Source organism: Lithobates pipiens, unplaced genomic scaffold (genome assembly GCF_037356315.1).
Source record: "Lithobates pipiens isolate NorthernLeopardFrog02 unplaced genomic scaffold, aLitPip1_a1.2 Scaffold_16, whole genome shotgun sequence".
Classification (NCBI taxonomy): Eukaryota; Metazoa; Chordata; class Amphibia; order Anura; family Ranidae; genus Lithobates; species Lithobates pipiens.
This window is the reverse complement of record NW_027507748.1, coordinates 205440065-205456316: the sequence shown is the minus strand read 5'-3', so window position 1 is coordinate 205456316 and position 16252 is coordinate 205440065. Positions and strand designations below refer to the sequence as shown.

Sequence of the window (16252 nt, the reverse complement as noted above, 5' to 3'; positions counted from 1 at the left end):
ACCAACTGAGGCTCCGGCACACCTTTGGAGACAGACGCATTGGGAAATCTAGAGCTTAGACCTTGTTCCAAGCTGATAGGATATTGTTTTGCAGCAGTCTTGAATGAAACCATGCATAAGGAACAGCCTCAAATGAAGCTACCATCTTTTCCAACAACCTCACGCAAAGCTGGATAGAAGGATTCTTTTTTGCTTTGACCACCTGAATTAGATCCTTTATAGTGCTGATCTTTGCCTGGGGCAAGAATACCCTTTTCTGGGCTGTATCTATGATCAGACCCAAGTATTCTAATCTCCTTGATGGTTTTAAGGAAGATTTCTCTAGGTTGAGAATCCAACCTAGGTATTCCAGATAGTTGACTATGGTGACCATACTTTGGTCTAAGAGTGCTACCCACTGGTCTATCAAGAGCAGATCGTCTAGATATGCTATAATCGTTATAACTTGGGCCCTTAATCTGGCCAGAGGAGGGGCCAGGACCTTTGTAAAAACCCGATGAGCAGTAGCTAGACTGAAAGGCAGAGATACGAACTGTGGGCGAGCAATCACACTTGTTTAGAACACAGGATAACCTCCCTAGCTCCCTGTGATAACCAAACAGGAAGCAGAGGGCACAGGGGCAGCTGCTAGAGCACAAAAACATGGTCCAGCTACAAGAAAATGGCCGTTGGTGTTCTCATTAGGGAATCACCCGGAAAATGGCTGCCTGAAGCCAGTCTGACCCTTGCCCATACTTAAAATGGCCGCCGAACAGCGCTATGGGGGACTAGAGAGAACATGTGGCAGGGCAGTGCTGCACTTACACAGGCATCCAGCGGGACTAAGCTGCAGGACCCAGGCACCCAGAACAGCTAAAACCCCCAGGTGAGAGCCCAGGCATACACACACCGCTCAGCACGTGTACAGGCACCCCCCCGCCCCCCGTGAGGGGGGGGGGGGGAGGAGGGAGTTAGGGAAAGGGGAAAGAGGGGGGCCCCCGAATCGACCTCCCAGGGAATGCCCAGCTGCTCCACCCTTACAGGCAGGAAGAGCTGTACTTACCAGTCCTGAAGTTGGGAGACATTCCTCAGTAGTTAGCTCCTGATCAGTACAGGGAAGACTACTGGCCTCGGCATACTGTGACGCAGACATCAGTAGCACGGTCATATGTACGCCCTGGAGCATAAAGCTCAGTGACCACCTCTGAAGCCGAGGTATGTCGTGGCCTTTCGAGCCGTAGCTGCGACCTGCACACGCTCGATGGCCAGACTGGGGAGACTACAAGGATAGGTGAACCAGCCTGTCATCCAGCCGGCTGTTGATAGAAGATCACAGGATCATTCATCTTGCCCAAAAAGCCAAGCTTCTGCACCAAAAAAAACATGGACCTATGGGCCCGCAGGGTTCCTAGGTCTTATCTCCTCACTAAGCAAGAAAAATCTGAGTTCTGCTAAAACAGGCTGTGGGGTTGTAGCCTAGGGACCGGCCCCTAGGCAGAACTAAAAGTTCTGAAGTCTTGCCTAGTAATCTCCAGTGATAGGGCTGACAACCCATTTTGTTACAAAAAGGAGCTGTGTCGGTCGGTGAATATAAGAGAAAAGAGTGTTTTCCCATGCGAGAGCAGACCTCCGATCGGGATGGAGGGGGGGGGGGGGGGTATGGGTTGTCGAGGATAAGGAGAACCGCAGAATCGCACCCACTGCTGAGGCGGTGATAGAGCAGAGTGGCATCTGCCGATCTCTCTGGCTTCCCCACCTATCCAGGAGAGGGGAGAGCCTGTGGCCAGGTGGAGGGTGTTTTTAGAAAAAAAATAAATCCTCCCTCCATCATCAACTTCCTAGGCTTGGGACTGCTTAGCCCGGAGGAAGCCTGCAGCTTCTGCGACAGAGCGAGGAATGGCAAGCATGACAAGGTACGTGCTCTTAACAGCCCCCAGTGGTGACTTTAGGCATGACATTTACTTTTAAAGGAGACAATCCAAACAAAATTAAAAATTCCTTAGGAATCTCCACTTACCTTATCCCACTGCAAGGATTCTGTTGTAAAACCAGACAGATCCAATCTACACCCTTCACGACGGGCTCCGTTAAAAAGCCTTCAAGGACTGGGGCTCCATTTTTTCAGGGGATGCACACCCTTGGACCTGCACCCCACCAGGAAGCTTTATGGCTGTTGGGTGGTGTTACTAATTATGCTTACCCAGAAGTTTGAAGTTAATCCAGACACTGCAGTGTTGCCCCGCAATGGGGAGTCTAATACATAGTTTTTCTTAACCTCAGTCCTCAAGTACCCCCAACAAAATGAAGCTTTCAGGCTTTTCATTATTTTGAACAGGTGATTTGATCAGTTTCACTGCCTTTGTAATGACCACAGCAGTTTCATCTGAGGGAAAGCCTGAATACATGACCTGTTAGGGGTACTTGAGAACTGGCATTTAGAAACTTTATCGTAGGGAACATCAAATTTAGTTTAAACTTCTGGCACACATCACTGGCTAACTATAAAACAAATGCAGCCCATAAGCCAAATGGTGTTACTACATGTTTTTAAGCATAGTTTTTCCATACTCACATAAATGCTAGGCGTAGGTGGATTTAATTTATCTGTTGGTAACGGTGGATAAGGGGGTGGAGGTGGTCTTGGTGGGGGGCACTTGTCCAGTAAAATGCTACTGTTTGATAGACCATTCTTGCCAAGATTCCTAGACAAAATAAAAACATGCACAACATTATTAAACATGCGCTACACTTACTGGCTCTGAAGGTTGTAAATCAGCTTTTATTCTACCAGGTGGACTCAAATGATGATACCAATATCTATGGAATGGCGAGATCTATTCCAGAAATGAGGCAAGCAATAATTCTAACAAATGATTGCTTAAACTTGCTTTCACTGAGATACTTATCTATCCTGGCCAAGCTATGCTTCGTGAAATCAATTTACAATACAGGTACCATTGTACAAAATGCCTGTAAGTATGCAAATAAGGACACCATAAACGTTTGAAGGATTAGTTGGAAAACTTATTAAAAAGGTAGCACCGAATGGAAATTTTGGTGCCGAAACCAAAAATGCAGGATGCACTTGGCCAAAGATTGAAACTGTTTTTAAAATGATGTTCATTATATATATATATATATATATATATATATATATATATATATATATTATATTCAACTTTTGAATATTATTTAAATGAATATGAATTTGTCGTCAGTATTGAGAAAATTAAAAAGGTCAAGAAAAATGCATCCCTTCAACCACTTCAGCCCCGGAAGGATTTAGACCCCTTAATGAACAAGCCATTTTTTGCGATACGGTACTGCGTCGCTTTAACTGACAATGTATTTTTTTTTTGATCACCTGTGTGTTTATTTTTTGTGTTATAAACAAAAAAACTGACAATTAAAAAAAAAAACAATATTTTTAACTTTTTGCTATAATACATATCCAATGAAAATAAAAGTAAAACCCCAAAATGTATGTATCAGTTTAAGCTAATTTTTATTCTACATATTTTTGGCAAAAAATAAAAAAATAGAAAAAAATAAAATAAAAAAAATTGGATTGGTTTGCGCAAAAGGTTGTAGCGACTACAAAATAGGTGATAGATTTGTGGCTTTTTTTTTTTTAGTAGTAGTAATGGCGGTGATCAGCGATTTTTAGCGAAACTGCAACATTGCGGCGGACATATCGGATACTTTTGAAACTTTTTGGGGACCAGTGACATTACAGTGATCAGTGCTTAAAATAGCCACTGATCACTCTATAAAAGACACTGGTAGGGAAGGGGTTAACAACTGTGGGGGTAGTGGACTGATTGAAAACAGATTGCTGTTCCTGATCACTATGAACAGACGATCTCACTGTACTCGCCTGTCAGAACGGGGATCTCCTTTGTTTACATTGGCAGATCCCCGTTCTGCCTCTGAGGAGCGATCGCTGGTGTACTTTGCGGCCGCCGGCCCCGTGTATCAGCTCCCCCACTGTGCAGCTTGCGCGCCCACAGTGTCGTGCACAAAACGACATACAGGTATGTAGTTTGGCGCAATAGGGCCGCCCTGCGGCAGTATTATGCGGTGGGCGGTCCTTAAGTGGTTAAATTCTATGTCTTCACACTGGTCCATTGCTCTTCTATTGTGCTTGCTGCATTTTTGGTCAGTTAACAAAACCGGGCCTCACTACTGAAATGCATTGAAAATTAAGAATGCATCAATACTGCACTTGGTTAAGTTTTTGATGCAGTTTTTGAGTCACATGACCTATGAAAAACACACCATGAGCACAGTAAAATCACGATAAAATTGTGTGCGATTTCGGTGGCATTAGGCACTTTTTTCTCAGCAAAATGCAGATACCACCACTTTCAGCTTCTCAAATTATGTTGCATATCTGATTAAAGGAAGTTTATTGTCACAGCATGCACTTTCATTTAACAACAGCAGCATTGTATTACAAACAATAGATATATTTGATAAACCAATATAAGCTTGCTTAACAAAAATCTCCGTCTGCTGGACATCTTTCCACAACTTCCTGGATTCCCTGCATGCTTTGCAGCTTCTCCTCCTGCGGTTTACTTTTATTTCCTAAGGACTACATATCCCACGGTACCTTGTTGCCGATTCCTATACTATCTCCTGAAATGTTTTAGCACTTCTATAGTTCAGAAGGCAGACTATGAAATGTGTGACATTGCAGTGCCTGCTCACAGGGTATAGTGAATAGATATAAGAGAAATCAAGTAAATGCGTGGGGTTAATCAGAATAGCAGTATGGTAGAAATAACTAAAATACAGTGGGGAAATATATGGATTTTAAAGTAGAGTTCCAGCCTGTAAAAAAAAAAAAAAAAAAAAAAAAAAAAAAATCAAGCAGTTACAATTACTGTAGCTGCTGACTTTTAATATAAGGACACTTACCTGTCCAGGTATCCAGCAATGTTGGCACCTCTAGCCGATTTGTCGAATGGCTTTGGGTACAGTCGTCGGCATCTTCACTAAGCGGAAACAGAAAGCCTGTTCCCTGCTGTGCATGCGCAAGTCGGGGGGCAGCAGAAATTCTGTGCGGCGATCTTACCCAAACACCTAAAGTGTCATATCATAGAGCCAAAAATATTAAAAAGGAAAGTTACACCCAATAAGCTCAAAAATAGTTGCCAGATCAACAGTAACTACGTCCCACTGATTCTTTTGGTAGGCATGTATCCATGCCAGAAAAAAATTGCCTCTAACCTGTCCGTTTGTACAGCATGGCCAAAAGAGCTTTACTGCTAAAAGGTAATACCTATGTGATAAAAGAATGCCACAATAGTTCCAGCGAATAGGTTGTCTACAGTCTGACATGTGGCCAATTTTATGTAGGCAGAATCATCCGAACTCTTTGCAAACGATTTGGCGAGCACAGACGCTTCAAAGAAGGTTGTGATAAACCCAGCGTTCCAAGACCGTTCTTGAATCACCAGCAATCCACAGCTGGTCTGAAAGTGTGGGTCGAAGCGATCCCTGGGAGCCTGCCCGCAGCAGAGCGGTTTAAATGTTTATGTCAGCCGGAATCCTATTGGATATATTCTCCTAATATCCTTACCCCAGGGTTGTTAAATGAGGAAATTGAGGCTCATGCTTTATTGTAACATAAACCATATTCAAAGATCATATTCTCAATATATACCCTTCATTTTTTACACCGGACCCTTATGGTCTTTCAGTACTTTGGACATTGCATGGTCCTAATCTTTGTATGAGGGTGGTGGCTCACATATAGTAAGTAACCATAGTCCTCTAGCTGATAAAAGAAATCAGGGCATGAATAATTTCAGACCACCAGGTGGCACTGCACAATTCATCTTTTGATCCATGTCCAGTTTTTTACTGTTTACAAGTTTTGAAAAGCACAATTCCAATAAATTTCTCAAAAACACTCAACTAAATATGTATTGGCATTAACCTGGGAAATATGCTTAAACATTTTCATCATCCATATATCATAAATGGGTGACATTTTTTAGATTGTAAGCTCTAACGAGCAGGACCCTCCGATTCCTCGTGTACCAAATTGTAATGTAGCTGTAATGTCTGCCCTCATGTTGTAAAGCGCTGCGCAAACTGTTGGCGCTATATAAAACCTGAATAATAATACTGAATCCAATGTATGTGCTTTGCAGCAAACCCTCTCTTTTTTAAGCTTAAAACCGTTGCAAGAGAGGTTACTTATTACAAGGAATGAGTTACTAAATGATAAATGGAAAAACATGAATCAAAGATCTACAGCTAACTTCTGCATACTTAATCTAGAGTAACAGCCAATAGCATTTTAGGAAAGTCACCATTTTTGTCTGCAGATAAACATTTACACCAATTATTAAACAAGTGTTTTTTATGCTGCAAAACCCTCACACTGGGCTTAATATCATGAGTTAAAAAAATCAAGAGAGAATGTAAAAATAGGTAACTTTATGACCCCCTTTTACACTGGGGTGGTGGGGGCGTTAGTGGTAAAGCGCCGCTTTATCCAGAAGGGGTTAAAAGTGCTGCTTTATCCAGAAGGGGTTAAAAGTGCCCGCTTAGCACTGCACCCATTCATTTCAAAGGGCAGGGTGGTGGAGGTAAACACTGCTCCAAAGATGCTGCTTGCAGGACTTTTTTCCTGTCCAAGTGCACTGCTCCAGTGTAAAAGCACTCGGCCTTTCACACTGGGGCTGCAGAAGGGGCAGTTTACAGGCGCTATTTTTAGCGCCTAAAAGCTTGTAAAGCGCCTGAGTGTGAAAGGGGTCTAACTGTAGGTCATCTAATACTGGATCCTATAGATGTGGGGCGAGTCAATTTTGCATGGTTCACAGAAAGCAAAAGCCTCCAATCACACTTCTGTGGATGCAATGCTGCATGTGCGTTTTTGTGCGTCACATTTAGGGCAGCCCATTCATTTCAATAGGCTGTCCCTTAAAGCGGAAGCAAACCCATCCAAAAAACGGTTTCATTTCCGGCACAGGCCAGAAATGTAACACTCCCCATTGGTTGTGCTCTCAACCTGTCAAACCATCCAATGGCTGGTATCTAAACTGATCACATGTCCAGCATCATGGCAGTTGTAGATTAAACAGAGGAAAAGATGGCAGCTTCCTTGGATAAAAACGATAGAGGGGGCTACTTACACTTTAAGTGTGAAACACATGCAAAGGAAATGTATGTGTTCTGGCATGCGCAAAAGCATGCAGGCCGTGCTGTGTAAATCAATTGCATCACTGCACACTAGAGCTGAACGATTGTTAAAAAAACGCGACCTCGATTCACTCCCCTGACTATCTCTTCTGCTGAGAGTAGGCGAAACAAGTGGAGATTATCTGCTCACTCAGCTGTCAAAAGAAAGCATCCTGGGCAATGTGCCAAGTTTAGAACTAACTTACTAACTTAACGCCGTTTCGTTAGAGATAATGTCTTCCAGTGGCCCTGGAAGACGTTTTCTCTAATGAAACGGCGTAGGGAGGAGCGGCGTGCTGACGTCACCGCAAATCTACGCTGAACCCGGAAGCAACGGGCAGCGTTACAGGAGCCGGCCAGCTGAAGTCTTTTTATAATTGATGCTAGTTTTTTACGACCTATGTAAGTGTGATTCTTTATTTTATATAAAAAATGTTGGCAATATTATACTATGGCGATTCCTCCCTTTTATTCATGTGATTGGAAATGATCGATGTGGCCGTAGGAATATAACAACGTTGGAACACAGTGTCTTAAAGGGATACATCCTCCATGCAGCTCAGGTCCAGAAGGAGTGATAGATATGTTAATGGCGATATTTGATCTCTGATATGGGATCTATTTAGCTGGTAAGCGTCAGTATTGTCAGTGGTGGAGAGTCCTTTTCCTACCTGTTGGTGTGGTGTGGTTCATCACGGTGGAAATTACAAGAAAAAGTGTTCTCGTTTGGAGATGGACTATTATTTTGTATTGAGAATTTAAGTTTGAATTATAGTAGTGTATGAATTTATTTATACACAATTTATTTTTTGCATAATTTATTTTTTGAATGAATTATATTTCACTATATACATGTGTATTAACTGATATTTTTGGTTAACTGGTTATATATATATATATATATATATATATATATATATATATATATATATATATATATATATATATATATATATATATATATATATATATATATATATATATATATATATATATATATATACACATACATACATACACACAGTGGTGTGAAAAAGTGTTTGCCCCCTTCCTCATTTCCTGTTCCTTTGCATGTTTGCCACACTTAAGTGTTTCGGAACATCAAACCAATTTAAACAATAGTCAAGGACAACACAAGTAAACACAAAATGCAATTTGTAAATGAAGGTGTTTATTATTAAAGGTGAAAAAAAATCCAAACCATCATGGCCCTGTGTGAAAAAGTGATTGCCCCCTAAACCTAATAACTGGTTGGGCCACCCTTAGCAGCAACAACTGCAACCAAGCGTTTGCGATAACGTGCAATGAGGCTTTTACAGCGTCCTGGAGGAATTTTGGCCCACTCATCTTTGCAGAATTGTCCTAATTCAGTTACATTAGAGGGTTTTCGAGCATGAACGGCCTTTTTAAGGTCATACCACAACATCTCAATAGGATTCAGGTCAGGACTTTGGCTAGGCCACTCCAAAGTCTTCATTTTGTTTTTCTTCAGCCATTCGGTGGTGGACTTGCTGGTGTGTTTAGGATCATTGTCCTGCTGCAGAACCCAAGTTCGTTTCAGCTTGAGTACACGAACAGATGGTCGAACATTCTCCTTCAGGATCTCTTGGTAGACAGCAGAATTCATAGTTCCTTTTATCACGGCAAGTCTTCCAGGTCCTGAAGCAGCAAAACAGCCCCAGACCATCACACTACCACCACCATATTTTACTGTTGGTATAATGTTCTTTTTATGAAATGCAGTGTTCCTTCTACGCCAGAGATACTTGGACACACACCTTCCAAAGAGTTCCACTTTTGTCTCATCGGTCCACAGAATGTTGTCCCAAAAGTCTTGGGGATCATCAAGATGTGTTGTGGAGAAATTGAGACGAGCTTTGATGTTCTTTTTGCTCAGCAGTGGTTTTCTCCTTGGAACTCTGCCATGCAGGCCATTTTTGCCCAGTCTTTTCCTGATGGTGGAGGCATGAACGCTGACCTTAACTGAGGCAAGTGAGGCCTGCAGTTCCTTGGACGTTGTTGTGGGGTCTTTTGTGACCTCTTGGATGAGTCGTCGCTGCGCTCTTGGGGTAATTTTGGGCGGCCGGCCACTCCTGGGAAGGTTCACCACTGTTCCATGTCTTCGCCATTTGTGGATAATGGCTCTCACTGTGGTTCGCTGGATTCCCAAAGCTTTGGAAATGGCTTTATAACCCTTTCCAGACTGATAGATCTCAATTACTTTCTTTCTCAATTGTTCCTGAATTTCTTTGGGTCTCGGCATGATGTGTAGCTTTTAAGGATCTTCTGGTGGACCTTACTGTGTCAAGCAGCTCCTATTTAAGTGATGCCTTGATTGTGAACAGGTGTGGCAATAATCAGGCCTGGGTGTGGCTAGAGAAATTGAACTCAGGTGTGGTATGTTTTAACAAGGGGGGCAATCACTTTTTCACACAGGGCCATGATGGTTTGGATTTTTTTTCACCTTTAATAATAAACACCTTCATTTACAAATTGCATTTTGTGTTTACTTGTGTTGTCCTTGACTATTGTTTAAATTGGTTTGATGTTCCGAAACACTTAAGTGTGACAAACATGCAAAGGAACAGGAAATGAGGAAGGGGGCAAACACTTTTTCACACCACTGTGTGTGTATATATATATATAATCTCATTGATTTGGGCTTTGATCATCACAGCGCAGCTTTCTTATGAAAATGGTTATTAATATAGTGGGTATCTCACTTAAGTTGCAGCTTTAATTTTCACATATATTTTTATTGTTCGTTTATATCAAGCACATTGTCAATATTGGAGTTCTAGATAGCGCTGTATTACCATTTTTTCATTTGCTTACAGTCTAATCACTCTGACGTCTCCTTAGATCTCAGCAAGGACGCCAGGTCATGGGAAGAAATAAAAGATCTAAGTGCTCACTGCTTAAGTATAAGATTTCATTCTTGTGTTCAAACAAAAACTACTCACATAAAGATGATAAAAACATAGCATGTAAAGCCGACAATCGTGTTAGTTCTGTAGGGCAGCAGTGGGTGACATGTGTAGATCCTTCCCCGTACGCGTTACGTTCAATCGGAACTTTGACGTCACCAGACTACTCCCCCCCCTAGTGACGTCAATGTCCGTGATGTCACCGGATCTCAGACGGAACTCGCAGAAGACCCGGAAGCTGGCAGAGAGCTGAGTAGCGATCAAAATAATTTTGATCAAAAAAAAAAATCAATCGAGAAATTAATCTTTAATTTCCACAGCCCTAGTTTTTACTTGTTTGAATCATGAATCACTTATATGTTTATTATAATTCTGTATGTTACTTATTGAGTTAATATATTGCCCTGCACTATGCTCATCTGTACTAATAAATATTGTGTTTACTAATATTTATTGATTCATTCTACCCCAGTGATGTGTTTCATATAAAGTCCCACTATCCCCTTCTTCCCTATTTCCCCTTCCTTTACAATGCACAAATGTGAACCTCATCTAAAGCCTTACTTGAATTTTATCAATTCCAGGCTGCCTATCAATGCCACTCACATTAGTCACAAGAGAAAGCTGACTGAGGAGTACATAGCAATGTTAGCCTTGCATTGTGGCAAGGAAAAAATAATATCTGTATAATTCAGCAGGGGTTGGAGTTTTTGTTCACCTCAATTGAAAAACCCATTACTAAAGCATTAATTGGCGAGTAACAAAACATCCACCTGCCTCATTGAGAGGTGGGTAACCCCAGAGATAGAACACGCAACACCACCTGAGAACCATACAGAGAAGAAGAAAAACTGCTACCTGAAAAACCTTGGGGCCGAAACATGCATCTGAAGATGCCCAAACTTTGTAAAGCTTGGTAAAAGGTGTGTACCGATGTCAAGCTATTCACCTTGCAAACTTGATGCCAGATATCGGAAAGCCAAAAAAGCACTCATCGCCCTGGTGGAATGTGCTGTAGGAGGAAGCTAGGAGCCCGACCCATAAAGACAAAGTCCCAGCCTGATCCAATGAGAAATAGTAGCAGAAGGTGCTGCCAAGCCATTATGAAGACCGACCAATCCCAAAAAGAGAAGCTGACCTCCAAAAGGAAGTTCTAAGAGCCAGATGCACACAAACCACATCCAAGGAGATCAGGGCAACATCCTTAGGGTGTGAAAGGCTCTGACAATGTCCTTAATTAGGTGAAGCTGGATACCACTATCGAAAGGAAGGAGAGACGTGGACAGGGAACCACCCTTTGTGAAAACAAATAGGAAGACTTACAGGACAAGGCAACCAGTTACAACATGTGATGTGCAGAATCGATCGCAACTTAAAAAGAAACCTCCTGATCACTATACCGGCCCTCTACCAGTACCATGTGATCAATGTGATCAATCACAGATCACATGGCAATTGTAAACAATGGATGACTTCCTTTCATACCAGCCATTGTACACAATTGTGTTGCTAGCAGGGATTGGCCACATGGTACAGACCGGGCCAATCACAGCCCATCTGTGCCATGTAATTCGTTTTAGCCAATCACGAATGACAAAAGACATGAATGAATCGGTTTCATTCAGTAAAATGGTTGCCAATACCAATGAAATTCACTGGTAAAAGCAGTAAGGTGAAAAAAAATCCTGGTCACTTATCCAGAGTAGTACAGTGTTACTATGGTAACACGGCATTGCTCTGGTTCGTGTTAAAAAGGAATCTTTTTTTTTTTTTTTTTTTTTACATACGGTCACCAGTGTCCCTGATCAGCACCACGCCAGTCATATGATAATGCTGTACTGCACTGGTGACAGTAAGTAGAAAAAAAAAAAAGGGTGAAAAAAAGTAAATTTCTTAATCTTCTAAAAAAAAAATTGTGACAAAAATTAGATATACTGTATATTCCATAGTTTGTGGAATTATTTTCACCAAGGAGATGCAACAGAATAAATTCTGACATAAGTTTATGCAGATAGACTATTCAATGGCTGATTTTAGAACACAAAAGAAAGGGGGGGGGGGGGGATTTTTTAAAATTTCCTATTTTTTTTTTGTGCAAAAAAAAAAAAAAAAGTAGTGATTAAATAGCGCCAAAAAAGCACTATTTGTGTGAAGAAGAAAAAATATAAAAATGTATTATAGGTACAGTGTTGCATGACCACACAATTGTCATTCAAAGCATGACAGTGTTGAGTCCCGGTTCACATTGCGAACAGCTGCGGGGGTAAACCTGATGGTTCTTTTCAGCAGCAGGGACTGGGTGACTGGTCAGGGTTGAAGGAAAGCTGGATGGAGCAAAGTACAGATATATCCTCAATGAAAGCCTTTTCCACATTGCTCAGGATCTAAGACTGGGCTGAATGTACACCTTCCAACAGGACAACGATCATACATCCAAGCCAACACAGGAGTGACAAGAGACAACTCTGAATGTCCTAGAGTGGCCCAGTGAAAACCCTGACTTGAACCCTATTTAACATCTCTGGAGAGACCTGAAAATGCTTGTTCACAAATGGTCCCTATCCAACCTGACTGAGCCCCCAAACCAGGTGTGCAAAGCTTGGCATCATACCCAAAAAAACCTCATGGCTGCAATTGGTGCTCCAGTAAAGTACTGAGTAAAGGGTCTGAATACTTAAAGTGATTGTAAGGCCCCATTTACACACACATAATATATATATATATTATATATATATATATATATATATATATATATATATATATATATATATATATATATATATATATATATATATATATATATATATATATATATATATATATATATATTATGTATATATTTTTTTAACACACTTGATTTGTTTACAATTCCCCTGCAAGATAAAGATACAAATCACCAAGGAAACCCAGAGGTGGGCTCAGTGACTGATCACTGTGATGGCCAATCGGAGGCTATCACAGCGATCAGGTGACTTGGAAATGACAGTCCTGGGTCCCGATCGTTGGAGAGCCCAGTCTCTGTGCTGGAAGCGCTCCCAGCACAAAAGTCCAAATCCATGAGGCCGCATATATGTGTGCGGTCTGTGCAAAGGGGTTAAACTGTAGCATCAGGCTCCAACATAAAAAAAATGAGAAGAGTGAAAAGGGTCTGAATACTTCATGCTTTCATCTATACTGCATTAACACTATATATTGCTGCAAGCCCGGGATCGCTCTCCATAAGAGAAACCCTCAGGGATGGATCAGATGTAGGCAGCCCTTAACATTTGTCTCATTCTCTTGGATCGCTGTAGCTCCACCCAACATATTTCATCAGTATGACATCGGAGACAAGGCGCACAACGTCAAAATGCATGCACGCCACCAGCTGGCTCCACAATTGAACTCAAGGAGACTTCGTAACAATAGACTGGCAGCTCTGCCTCCTTGAGTTTGCTTGTGGAGGCATCTGGTCGGTTGTCTGCATATTTAAACCAGTTCCACATTGCTGTGCACCATGTCCCTGATGACTTCATACTGATGAATTATGTTTTGCAGAGCTACAGAAATCTAGGAGAAAGATCATCAGATTGTTTTGGACATTTATGATACATTGTAATATAGTCATCGCACTTGTCAACCAGTATTTTTGGCTTCATTTGCAGTTGCTGTACACTGTATAGAAAAATATTTTCTTGTTTCTTATACAGTGCAGCACTTTTATACATTGAAATGCTAAAATATAAATTTTTACCCAAGTATTGCTTAAAAACCCCAAATCATTAAACATTTTGTAAAAAGAAGAGGACCCTATAGGATAAAAGGATGGTACAGTAGTAGACATGACGACAGCAGAAGGGTTAAAGAAAGCCACCCTGAGAGAAATGTCAAGGCCCTCATTGCTGTCTGTTCTGCAAGCCCTTAAAGATTCAATAGCTTAATTATACTACAAATGGTAATTAAACCACATTCGGACATTACATTCTAGTTTTTAAAATTTGCTCATTTAGGGAGCGATTTGGTGCATATTCTACTGACAGATCATTTGACTGCATGACTAAAATTGCAGTGTGATTGCTTATTTTTTTCCAAAGGATACCACTGATCGCTAGCAATTCAAGTCACGTAAAACTGCCTGCATAATAAATCAAAATCAAATTCCAGTATACTACATATCAATCACTTGCCCACTGGGCACTTAACCCCCTTTCTAACCAGATACATTTTCAGCTTTCAGTGCTGTCACACTTTGAATGACATTGTACCCATATGACATTTTTTGTCCTTTTTCCCACACAAATAGGGTTTTTATTTTGGTGATATTTGACCACTGTTTTTTGAATTTTTTGCGCTATTAAAAAAAAAAAATGAAAATGTTGTAAAAAAAAAAAAAAAAAAAGTTCTTTGTTTCGGTTATACAATTTTGAAAATTAGCAATTCTTTATACATTTTGGCCCAAATTTATACTGCTACATATCTAGTAAAAATAACCAAAATAAGTGTATATTTGGTCTGTGTGAAAGTTATGGTCTACAAACATGCAGGGAGCACCATCAGGTGTTCTAGGGACATAAATTATGCATATAGGTGTACGTTTAACCACTTCAGCCCCGGACCAATTAACAGCCTAAGGACCAGAGGTCTTTTTACAATTTCGCACTGCACTGCTTTAACTCGTAATTGCGCGGTCATGCAATGTTGTACCCAAACAAAATTTGCGTCCTTTTCTTCCGACAAATAGAGCTTTTGTTTTGATGGTATTTGATTGCCTCTGCAATATTTATTTTTTTACGATATAAAAGGAAAAAAGACTGAAAAAAATAAATAAAAAAAATTAAAAAAAAAAAGATATTTTCTACTTTTTGTTATAAGAAAAATCGAATGAACTAAATTTTAGTCATACATTTAGGCCACATGTCTTTAGTAAAAAAAAATGTCAATAAGCGTATATTTATTGGTTTGCGCAAAAGTTATAGCGTCTACAAACTAGTGTACATTTTCTGGAATTTACACAGCTTTTAATTTATGACTGCCTATCATTTCTTGAGGTGCTAAAATGGCAGGGCAGTACAACCCCCCCCCCCCCCATGACCCCATTTTGGAAAGTAGACACCCCAAAGAAATTGCTGAGGGGCATGTTGAGCCCATTGAATATTTTTTTTTGTCCCAAGTGATTGAATGACACAAAAAAAAAAAAAGTTTACAAAAAGTTGTCACTAAATAATATATTGCTCACACAAACCATAGTTATATGTGGAATTGCAACCCAAAATATATTCTGCTGCTTCTCCTGAGTACGGGGATACCACATATGTGGGACTTTTTGGGAGTCTAGCCGCGCACGGCACCTCGAAAACCAATCACTGCCTTCAGTATTTCTAAGGGTGCAAATTTTTGATTTCACTCCTCACTAACTATCACAGTTTCGAAGTCCATAAAATGCCAAAATAACACAAAACCCCCCTAAATGACCCCATTTTGGAAAGTAAACACCCCAAGCTATTTACTGAGAGGCATGTTGAGTTCATGAAATATTTTATATTTTGCCACAAGTTGCAGGAATATTACAATTATTTTTTTTGCACAAAGTTGTCACTAAATGATATATTGCTCACACATGCTATGGGCATAAGTTAAATTACACCCTAAATCGGATCGGGGCGATGGGGGGGGGGATTTGTGTACCTACATGTCAGTGTAGTGCTGATGCACTTACTTTCTCCGTTCTCCTCGCAGTCCGGTCAAAAAGACCGCCCCGAGGAGAATGACATCACTTCCTCCCTGCCTGTGTTTACACTAAACAGGCGGGGGAAGCTTCTCATTCGCCAGGAGCGATCGAGAGGGGATGGCCAGAAACCAACAGCCATCCCCTCATCCCGGATCGCTCCTAAAGCGAAACGGACCGCCGCAGCCAGCGGAAGGGGGTCCGCTCGGACCCCCCACCTGCTGGAAGGCAAGCACGTACATGTACGTGCTTGTGCCTGTCGGTGCCATTCTGCCAACGTACATTGGCATGCGGCAGTCCTTAAGTGGTTAATAAGCGACATTAATGTTGCATTATCACATTATTGCCAGTGGCAAAGCTTTTTGTTTCAGCGAAGATGAGCTGGCGCAAACCAAGTGTCAAAGAGATCAAAGTATGCAAATCCATTTTGCAGAGAATTCACAAA

At 41.0% G+C, this 16252-nt stretch overlaps 1 protein-coding gene across 4 annotated transcripts in view; it reads right to left on the bottom strand.

The window, feature by feature from the left end:
* Window positions 1-16252, bottom strand: part of KDM6A (lysine demethylase 6A) — a 224553-nt gene that overhangs the window by 46914 nt on the left and 161387 nt on the right. For all 4 annotated transcript variants that reach the window (XM_077480926.1, XM_077480927.1, XM_077480928.1 and 1 more), the window contains one exon: window positions 2552-2681. In XM_077480926.1, the coding sequence (XP_077337052.1) occupies window positions 2552-2681 (130 nt within the window). The remainder of the gene's footprint in view (window positions 1-2551; window positions 2682-16252) is intronic.